The sequence below is a fragment of the Bolinopsis microptera genome, chromosome 2 (assembly GCF_026151205.1).
Source record: "Bolinopsis microptera isolate Bmic1 chromosome 2, MBARI_Bmic_1.0, whole genome shotgun sequence".
NCBI lineage: Eukaryota > Metazoa > Ctenophora > Tentaculata > Lobata > Bolinopsidae > Bolinopsis > Bolinopsis microptera.
In genome coordinates this window covers 8,314,494-8,324,998 of record NC_087073.1, presented here as the reverse complement: position 1 = coordinate 8,324,998, position 10,505 = coordinate 8,314,494, and the positions used below count along the sequence as shown (strand labels likewise).

The 10,505-nt window shown below is 37.7% G+C and overlaps 2 protein-coding genes across 3 annotated transcripts; one reads left to right on the top strand and one right to left on the bottom strand.

Annotated features, from left to right (window-relative positions):
- The first annotated feature begins 2,335 nt into the window (after positions 1 to 2,335).
- LOC134826754 (uncharacterized) lies at positions 2,336 to 4,072 on the top strand. Its single transcript, XM_063839249.1, has 6 exons — positions 2,336 to 2,407; positions 2,667 to 2,765; positions 2,883 to 3,043; positions 3,150 to 3,252; positions 3,488 to 3,938; positions 4,062 to 4,072. The coding sequence occupies exons 1-6, from the start codon at positions 2,336 to 2,338 to the stop codon at positions 4,070 to 4,072; spliced, it is 897 nt and encodes a 298-aa protein (XP_063695319.1).
- A 675-nt stretch (positions 4,073 to 4,747) lies between these two features.
- Positions 4,748 to 10,490, bottom strand: LOC134811215 (E3 ubiquitin-protein ligase TRAF7-like). Of its 2 annotated transcripts, none has more exons than XM_063817977.1 (13): positions 10,390 to 10,490; positions 9,406 to 10,248; positions 9,114 to 9,246; positions 8,810 to 8,932; positions 8,575 to 8,693; positions 8,261 to 8,387; positions 7,638 to 8,065; positions 7,369 to 7,489; positions 6,657 to 6,791; positions 6,221 to 6,460; positions 5,911 to 6,076; positions 5,545 to 5,721; positions 4,748 to 5,346 (listed from the first exon to the last, which is right to left on the bottom strand). In XM_063817977.1, the coding sequence occupies exons 2-13, from the start codon at positions 9,471 to 9,473 to the stop codon at positions 5,192 to 5,194; spliced, it is 1,992 nt and encodes a 663-aa protein (XP_063674047.1). In that variant the 5' UTR covers positions 9,474 to 10,248; positions 10,390 to 10,490; the 3' UTR covers positions 4,748 to 5,191. The 2 variants fall into 2 exon arrangements, with proteins under 2 accessions (XP_063674047.1, XP_063674046.1); XM_063817976.1 differs by lacking the exon at positions 10,390 to 10,490 and adding an exon at positions 7,182 to 7,208 and having other exon boundaries at positions 9,406 to 9,564.
- Between the last annotated feature and the right edge of the window lie 15 nt (positions 10,491 to 10,505).

Here is a 10,505-nt window from a genome sequence, read left to right as displayed (position 1 = left end):
ACTAACCAGATAATCCTGAGAAGCTCCTGGTTCTACTGAGTTCTGGTTCCAATCTTTTTACCGATTCTACTAACTCTTGATCGCTGCCAAATGTTGAAATAACGCGGACTGCTGGATCTGGAGACTTTGGGACCAGGACACTGCTGTTTGAGTTGTCCAGTGGTTTGAGGCATCTTTCAAAGCCTTTGACTTTTTCACTGATGTTATCTACCATAGTTTTAGGGTAGTTGGATTGGAAGAAAAAGGTTTTTAATTCATCAATTTGTTTTCGGAGTCTGTCGTTATCATTGATGATTCGCCGGAGTCTCAGGCATGCACTATAGACTATGCTGCTGAATGTATGGTTCGGGTGGTGGGAACCGAAGTACAGGTAAGAGCGAGCATCAGTCTCTTTAACATGGAGGTCTGTCTGAAGATCACCTGCGGTGTCGAAACAAAATTTTATGTCTAAGAACGCCACATAAACATTGTTATCTTCTATGATGTTCTCATCAATGTGGAGGCCAAGTTCTGCTAGCCTTGTATTGACAGTCGCGATGAATTTTGAAAACTGTCTTTTCGTACCATGGAATACTCCACAGCCGTCGTCTATGTATCTCTTGACCGATTTTACAGGTTCCATTAGTTCCGTGTCTGAATAGACTTGCTCACGCATGACATGGTATACTGCTATGTTTGCAAGTTGTACACAGATACTGCCTCCTGTCGGTACTCCTCGTTTTTGTCTGTACCACTCTCCGTTAAATTTGCCTATAGACGACTCATAGCTGAGTTCAACACTTCTTATCAACCACTCCTTAAATTTGGCGGACCATTCTGGTCTCTTTTCTTCCATGGCCACCTTCAAAGCTTGGAGTGTGAGGTGGGGACTCAATGAATCATATAAAGCTTTGTAATCAAATGTGAATGCTTTAATGTTGCTTTTGAGTTCTGTGTCCAGGGTATTGTTGATGTTGTCGAGCCAGACTAAGGCGTCTCTATTATCAATAAGAAGGTCTTCGCAAAAATCCCTTTCTAGTTGACGTAGGTATTTATCAGCTAGGAAGACATCCGGTCGTCTGCTGGCTCCTTCGTGGAGGGCGGTAATGAGTCTTGCTGGTGGTTTGGCCCCTGGTATGAGTTCTTCTTTCTTCAGCTTATGAATTTTAAAAGCAGGGTAGAAATACGGCTGGCCAGGGCGATAGTGAGGGAGGGTACTGGGGCGGTTTGTGGGTCCAGTTTGGTCTGCTCTGGTGTTGTCAGAAACACCCATCACTTCTTTCGCATCCCTTGCTAATATCAGTCCTTCTTCTTTTCCCTGTACCCAGTGCTTGAAGAGTTTCTCATACAGCTGTTGGGTAGGGTCACAGTCCAACTTTTCATATAGTTCCTGATTTTCCAGTTTCTCCAGTGTCCGTTGCTTGATGAGGTCAGGGTCGATAATAAGGGTTGCACCACCCTTGTCTGCCTTAGTGATGGCTATTGTCCCATCTTTAATGCGCTGTTCCAACCATTTGAGTCCTTTTATCTCAGAAGAGGATAAGTTGGTGGGCTTAGGTGGGCTTCCGGCAGTCTTCAATTTGATGTCGAGTTCTCGTCTCATTGTGTCCACTGCTGTATTCCTTAAACGAATTATTGATAACAATTGGGCAGTTTAAGAGGTTAATTCGTATCTATTGTGAAGTATGTCGGTAATGTCACGTATTGATTAAACTTCGACCAACTCAAGAACGTCAGTAAATGTGAGTGAGATAATATGACAAATTTAAATCTTGTTCGTTCCATCTAGTTTGTTCGCTTGGACGGGAGATAGCGACTTCGTAGAGATCTCTAAAAGTGATACTTTCTAAAAATGAACCTTAAATTGCAATTTTCCCAACGCATACAATAGTAGCGAAGCAATTAACATTCGAATCCCAGTGTCACCTAGTCTAAGGAGTATCTAAGGATCCATTGAATCTATGCTCTCCTCGGTCAACTCAGCCGAATGATAAGAAACTTAATTGAGAGTTAAATGAAGAGGGGTGCCTGTTAAAAGTTCAAGAAACTTCCTAGGATACCCCTTCAGTGCATACTGTAAACATAGTACTATTAACTATTAACTATTAACTACTAACTATCAACTATTAACATCCTTTACCGATCTCGATATGTATTAGCTAGTAGCTACCAACATCAAACTTAATCACATACGAAGATAACCGGTTGCTGTTAAAGTATAGAGCATATTATTATTTCGCAAGTTTCGTTTGTTCAATTTGGTTTCAAGGAAACTGTCTGGTAAATTGCAGCGCGATTTGAGTTGGGACGATATAGTGTGAACTGTGAAACCATTACCATTCAGAGTGTAAACAATATGGTCTACAACATTCGAGATCACAAATGTGTGAATGAAACTGATGGAGTCTGTATGTTTCGAATCGTTAACGTAAGTTTACTTAGTAATAGTATAAACTCATTTATCTAAACGTTGACCAAAATATGGTAACATAATAATATGTTATCATAACAAATATAATAATATGATAAACAATTACTGATTCCATGATAAAAGTTTCATTTAACATGTTTCGGTCTGAAGACAAACAAACTTTTACCAACATTGCATTAGTTTTCAAACAGTAAGAGCGTGATAATAAATAAATAGAGCTGATAAACAATACTGACACTATTAACATACACTTCAGGGATCCTGTCTGATAGGAATATGTGTTCTGGGATTCTTTCTCAGCAGCTTTCTTATCTACTCGATAATATCTAACAGGATAAAACTGCCAGGACGCAAGGTAAACCATAACAATATCAATTCAGATATATATAATGAGTATCGCGGAGGCATAGGTTTATACATACACTGCATTATATAATAATAATTCCTTATTTAATAGATTGCCTCATTTCAGGGGATCTTCATACTGAATGTTTCATTCAGTGACATTGGAATGTCAATGATTGGAATTGTTAGAGGACTGGGCATTGTTTCTAAGCGATTTGTCGGAGTAACCGACCTTTTTGAGGCTACCAACTTCTGCTATGGCTACACTATCCTAATCAACGTTTTCACGTAAGATTTAAACCAGAGATGTTCATTGAAATCATCAATAATTTCATCGGTGTTAAAAAGATATTTCATCTCTATCTTCTAGTTTACCAAAACATTTTCCTTTCAGGAACTCTCTGATGCTAGTCCTGATACCGATGGCTTTTGACAGATTCCTAGCGGTGACCTTCCCACTAAAATACAACAGTTTTGTCACGTACAAAGTCAGCATAGTAATGATTACCATCTCGTGGTTACCTTCTGTCAGTGCAGGAGTTCTTGATGCAATCAAATTTCTCCTTGGTACAAATACGGTGAATCTTAGTTAGGGTTTATGATTTACTTTTAATGGCGGTATTTTGTATCTTATATCAGCTGATCAAATTTTTATAAGAATAAAAAACCCAAAAAAAATTCATAACATGCTGAAACTTAACCAGGCATCTGTTTATTCCAAATTCCTTCCAGATGGTGTATCAGAGACAGTACCACAGATGTGTCTACGAAAAGTCCGAGTCCTACGAAGGAATGCTCTTCTTGCTCGCTCCTTTAGTTGTACTCAGCATCCTATACATTCTCATCATTGTAGCTATCATTAAAAACAAGATCAAATTCACAAAAGTGATAATCACGACTACAACAATCATCCTAACTGGAATGATAGTCTGTATTCCAGAGATTCTGATGGCTACCTTCTACATCAACATGTCCTATGAAGTTGCTCAGATCTTCACAGTGACCCTCTACTATACCAACAGTGTTTTTAACCCTGTCATATATTTCTGTGTTAATCCCCGTGTTTCCGAGCAAATCTCCATATCCCGGGCTGTGAAGAAAACTTTCAGCCACACTGCCAGCTCTGAGAACTTTAACGTGACTAAACTGTTGAGAACTTTCAGTAGAAGGGAAGTTGATACGAGTAAGGCTTTGGAGGAGTTTAAAAGTAGTCCATGTTTAAGTGGAACAAGTGAAACTATCAGCTAGATCTTATACAGAGTTGCAAAAGTGGATTCTCTGATTTTTAAAAATTCCGCTTTATCAGTTATTTGGTGAACATCAGAACGACTTCAAGTTAAGTTTGATTTTCCCGCATTAATGCAAAATATTAAATAGTATTAAAAACTAAGCTATTCATTTTATGATCTATTGTAGAAATTATAATTTATCTTAAAGCTTATTTGAATGAGAGTATTATGAACGTTTGGTCAGTTCAACTGATTGATTAGTCTAATGATTAATGTAATAATATATGCTATGTACAGTACTTTGCGAAACTTATTGAAGCCGTTGACTATTGCAAATGTTGCTATCTATACCATGCTATAAGAACGTTATATTTGTTTAGTTGTTGACATAAATAATTTGAATACAGTAAAACCCTGATTTACCGCAAACCCCCAATTTACCGCGGCTGTTTCCTTTCCACAAACTCCGCGGTAAATCGGAGTTTCACTGTAGTACTTCATATCTACTAGTAGATCTAGTAATCTACTGGTAATCTACTAGTAATCTACTAGTAATCTACTAGTAATCTACTAGTAGATTACTAGTAGACCAGGTCTGGAGAATATAAAGCATTATTTTTATAGTGCAAAAATAATTCATTGTGGTACCTAAAAGCAAATGATTGACAAAATATGATAGACGATTTCCATAAAAGAATATAATACATATTGGAGATTATATAATTGATATAATGAAAATTACACGATTGTATCAAAAATATAACTGCTGCAAACTTGTAAAATGGGTTTACTCATTACTTGATACTTATTAAATTATATAACATGAAAATTAAAGTAAAACAACGAAAAGAATTCTAAAAACTGTAACGAATTAATTCATGATTAAATAATTTTATGACGGGGTGATTTGAAGCACAAAGTTCCAAAGTTTTCGTTGAGCTATCGAAAGTTCAAAATTTGAAATTAAATGAACGTCATTGAGTCGGACCGTTGTCATCTAGCGCGGCGGTATTCGATTATCCGATCACGTGACGTCATCAAGTTTCAATATCACAGCTGATTAGTTGATTATCGACCAAAACGAATAAACTTTAACGTCAAGTCACATAATTTTCACAAACAAGAAGGTAGGAACACCAAACTTATGTTATCAGGTGATTTCGTAAAATTAAAGTTGTACCAGAGCTGTATTAATGGCCCAGGAATGTCACTGCCAAACTTTTATCGTAGAATCCATAGCACCACTGAATATTTTGCCCTTAGCAACCACCAAACAGCAGACTGATCCCTGATGACGGTCCAGAGTCTGAGACGGGATCTTCCTGTCAACATTCCATACCTTGATTGTCCTGTCATTGGCTCCTGAACATATTTGGCATTAGTTTTATTTCAATTAATTAGTCATTTCCAACATTTTGAATTAAAGCCTATGCGTATTATAGACCAAGTAATACTTATGAGAGGCGGGCAATAGATTGTCGTTAATATGATGACTTCTGACTCATAGTGGTGATAACCGCGATCCCTAAACAGATTGAATGACACCAACTGAATACTGACCTGAGAAAAGTCGTGTATGACCAGCGGATGTGTAGAAACCCAAACAGTACACAGTGCCAGTGTGTCCCGTTAGTACGTGACTCTGGTCGTTGTGCAGGGAGTGCATCTGGATACCCTTCTCGTAGGTACCGCATATTATCCAGCTATCTGTTACTACCATGGAGTACACACTACCGCCTGCAGGATCACGTGTTAAATGAGGGGTAATAGAGGTGGTTAGTGTGAATCAAGAGATTAGAGTTCGGTTCAGCGCTTAATTTACACTTAATTATGAAATTTATGTCAAAATTACAGTAGTCTGGGTAGATAATTACTCAATTACTGCTTGACATGAAGAAAGTTAGTAATTAAAGATTATTTATCAACCTTTTATGTCGATTATCCTCTCAGTTTCGAAAGTAGTAACATCCCATATCTTGATGGCTTGGTAAATTCCAGCGTACAATTTGTTCTTCTTTATAACCAGGGCTCTAACCCAATGGTTTAGGTTATCTATCGTGTGGACTGCTTGGAATGTTGCCACATCCCACACCTGGGTAGTAAAGCATATGTCACATGTGACATGTGACGAAGGGCATTGTGTAACATGTGACGAAGGGCACTGTGTCATATAATCAAATGACAGCTACTACTAAAATGGTAGAATATTGCAAGCACTAAAGATTTAAAAACTTACATTAATAACTCTAAGAGAGCCACTAAAAAAGTAGCTATCATTAGCAGCTAAAGTACACACAGGGTTACTGTGAGCAGAGAAACTCTCCAGTAACCTGTGGGACTTGATATCCCAGACACAGATCTTGTTGTCACTAGCTGAGCTGTAGAGAACACCATTGTGCACGCAGAGGGCCAGCACCATTCCTTCGTGTCCTTGTAGTGTTTTGAGACAGGTGAAGTTTGCCAGTGTGTCCCATATCTGGTGAAGGGAATGGTAAATAGGACCGAGAGGACTCCTTCGATATTAAATATGCAATTTTTACAATAAGACAACTTCTTACAGTACAGCACTATCAAATGAAATAATAGTTCCAACAAAATAGATTAATGAAGAGAGCAAAAATTTTATGAATATAATATATATATATATATAATTAATCAAAAAGAGATGATACCTTGATAGTGTGGTCGCTGGATCCAGAAAAGAGGAGATCTCCCGAGCTAGCCATACTCCAGATGGGACCATCGTGTCCAACAAAGGTTCCCTTGCACTTAAACACGTGCTGCTCTATGTTTCCGACTAATCCTAGCTGCAGTGTTTAAATTATCAGTACTTGCAATATACTTTATGCATGAAATACACAAAATCAAATATACTAATATGATATCTTCTGATGAGGAGTCTGACGGTTGTTTTCAAATCTTGGCATACAATTGATAAAGACGAAAAATGCTTGTACATGCATGTAAAATCCCGCAGATTACGAGGCTAAGGCTGCATTTTGATAATTCGGCTTTAAATTTAAATTTCAGCAGTTTTGATACCTGATTCTACAACGTGTATGCTTTGGCTGAAGCTATTTAAGACTTTTAACTAAGCATGAAAAGTTGTTTTAAAAGTAAGCATTCTCTAACTCTTGACCCAGAAAACCAGAAAACCACATCTAAAGACCCAAATATGCAAAATCCGGGAGGTTTACCTTATCTGGGTCAAACTCATAGTCGGACTGGATTAATATAAAATTACTTACAATTTCTACCTTGTGTATTTTTACAAGATTTCAGAATTGATAGCAAAAGTGACAACTAGAGACATAATACCACCGTCGTATTACACAACAAACTAAAGAATCGTGGGGACATATCCATTAATTGGGGGTTAAATACCTGTGACTGAACGTTGTTCATTTCTGTGCTGATCTCGTTGACCATCTGTCTAGTTTCGTTAAGCGAGGTGTTGCAGTGAGACTGTGATTCGTCTAGCAATGTCAACTTCAGATCCAATTTCCTGAATTAAGTTTCTCACGTTAACAAACAAATCATACAATAATTTGAACTAAAATGTAAACTAAAATAATATCACAACTAATTATAAACATGCCAGCAATGTTTAGAAACAACAACACTGTACAACATCACAACAACACTGTTCCTACCTGTCTCTCTGCACATTCTCCTGCTCCATCACCAACACAGCATTCCTCAGCTCCTTTATCTGCTTGTTCTGTTTACCCACCTCTACCACCAGGTTCTCTATAGTGCCCCGGAAACTCTCAATAACCCCCCTCACTACCCTGAACTTACAATCCTCCTCGTGTCTATCAACCCCTCCACTAGTCCCCTTGTAGTCGCACCCGTACTTAACGTTCTCACACGTGGCATGCTTACATTCCACCAAATGCTCTGTCACGTCACGTGCTAGCAGTGTCCCGCATTCCTCCGAGTTGGGACAAGGGACGATGGACCACGGACACTGGGATTCGTGAACTTTGCGCTGGTGGAATGTGAGTTTGTCCGTGCAGGACTGACCGGTGTAGACTTTATCCCCACCTTCCTTTATAGCACAACCAAACTTACAGTACACCTGAACAGAGGAAAATTGATATGTTAATTAGTCTTTTCTTAGTTCTTATCTCCTAATACAATCTTACTTCACGACTAAACATAATCAGATTGAATGAGAAAAACAGAATATGTATATTGTATTTAAATGGAAAACCTGTTTAGATCCCAAATAAGAATCTGAAGAGTTAACAAAACAATATTTAATTTCACCAACCATCAAACCACCGATTTGTTCTCGAAGTGCAATGTTTTCCACGACTAGTGCTAGTTCCTGACCGTCCATGGGACAGTCCTTAACTCTGCCAATCATCACACATCTAGCACAGTATGTGTGTCCACATCTGAGAAATTGGTGGTCTTATTATTAAGAACATGCTCATTAGATTATAAAAACAACTCAAATACACTTACGACAAGACAAGTGATGATATATTTAAAGTGAGTTTTGATAGAAATAATATACGCATGGACTGTGAGATGCAATGTTTAAATAACTTTTCGATTAGGGGAGAATGTTGGAATACTAACTGAGTGATGACGGGGCGTCTAAGAACTCTCTTACAGATGTTACACAGCAGATGAGAAGATGGTTTGGTGATATACAGAGGCTCCTCTGATTCACTGTCACTCAGATCCTCTTTGTTCAGCTGCAATATTAGTGTTAATTCAAATGATTGTAATGAGCCTCTGTTCATGCTACTTTAGTACTGAAAGTTTACTTTTGGTCTCAGGAACATAGTTTTAACAAATCAATGACAATCACCTGAGAGAGTCGGGAGGATCGACTGGAGGGAAGTCCGGACGTGGTGGAGGGTGTTTTAGCGGAGATATGGGATCTGCCAGACATGTTCGAAATAGGACTAACACTACACTCTGACAGTGCCACCTGAATATTCCGTCATTTAGCATAATGAATACTTAATACTATTATATATATGTACAAGTCATGATATTGCCAGACTATGTTGTTTGCCGGTTAGAATAAAGATATCCGCGAGAACTATAAGAATAAAAGTACAATATCTTATTAAAGTATATCTTATTAAGGACTAATTGTGAACACTTACCTTATTATTAGACAAAGCATTTGGTGACAAAGTGGTAGAATTTTCTTTGTGTTTACGCATAGATCTTCTTCTATTGATGTCAATAAACTCTCGCTCAAATGCTGTCTCCTCCGGGTCACTTCCATCACTTTCACTAAAATGTAAGGTATAAGTCAATGGCATAATGTACAATGTTGTAATGTACTAGATATCATCTTTCTAGCAGTGTCCAGCACGGTATTTGAAGGGCAGATGAGAGGCTATGAAAATAAGAGGCATGAAAGTGTGTGCAGCTACTAAATCAGACACAAACCTCAATTCGCTGTCCGTTTGAGCAAATAGAGCCAATCGTTCTGGTTGTCCATTTCCATTCACTTTCATTTGTTGAAACTGTTTTCTCTGTGACTCCACATGTGAGCCAGCTGAGTTGCTATCTTCCAAGATTCATAATCTAGCCCTAAGTGACACACCTATACACATTTTATTGTGAACGGTTAATTAAAATATTTAAACAACAGACTAAGCTGTCTGCCATGTCATATTATTATGGTAAAAATATAATAATGTCCACTGGTATGTACAAATTATACATTAAACAGCATGGAGACAATATTTTAGAAAACATGTCATGAACTATTCAATAAACAGAAATGCTAACCGATTAAAACGACCAGAAATGGAATCATACAGTTGGCTGTAAAAAGCTATATTAATAAAGGTGCACGCAACATGAACAGTAAATTGGCTATTTCCTCCAACATATTTACTGGTACCACCACGTGATGGGGCAGGGCAATTAATGTAGAAAAAACGTTGCTTTGGTAGAACAGCAAATTACTTCAATTAACTAATATCTACCTCATTACTGTTAAATTTGTGTTGGATCACTAGACATTATCAAATTATCTTCCTATATCCATTTAATAAATTAAGTATCAATGTCACTGAAGAATTTAATATCTGGTGCTCTATTACTCAATCATGAATTGATTCGATTCTCGACGCTTCAGTACTGTTCATTTCGACAAGCTCTCTTCTGCCAGAATGAAGCTGTTAGTATAGCTGAAGAGCCTCCGTGTGTATATTCATCTTGCACTTTTGGGCTGATCTAGTTCTGGAAAATCATCAGATCCATACTGCCCAACAGTTTTGGCAACTTTTGATGGAAATGTTAAGGAAGACAAGCACATTAGCTAAATTATCAAAATTCAATCAATTATTATTAGGGATTATTAGACAATTGCATTTAACTTAAATGTACCGATTTCTTTTCTTATCATTCAAGATCAAAGGATACAAATTCCGCCGACAAATGTGAATAGCACAGCTGTAACTATTCGAATTTTTTTGCGCCTGGCTACTAAACCTCGAACAGGAATTTTGGGACCCATCCTGAAAATAAGTCGTTAATTA

Coding starts and splice junctions, on each gene's coding strand:
- LOC134826754 (XM_063839249.1), top strand. CDS start 2,336: ATGGTCTACAACATTCGAGATCACAAATGTGTGAATGAAACTGATGGA. Junction 2,408..2,666: donor GTATGTTTCGAATCGTTAAC/GTAAGTTTACTT, acceptor CATACACTTCAG/GGATCCTGTCTGATAGGAAT. Junction 3,044..3,149: donor ATCCTAATCAACGTTTTCAC/GTAAGATTTAAA, acceptor TTTTCCTTTCAG/GAACTCTCTGATGCTAGTCC.
- LOC134811215 (XM_063817976.1), bottom strand. CDS start 9,473: ATGAAAGTGAATGGAAATGGACAACCAGAACGATTGGCTCTATTTGCT. Junction 8,066..8,260: donor AACAAATCGGTGGTTTGATG/GTTGGTGAAATT, acceptor TCCTCTGTTCAG/GTGTACTGTAAGTTTGGTTG. Junction 6,077..6,220: donor GCTCTCTTAGAGTTATTAAT/GTAAGTTTTTAA, acceptor TTTACTACCCAG/GTGTGGGATGTGGCAACATT.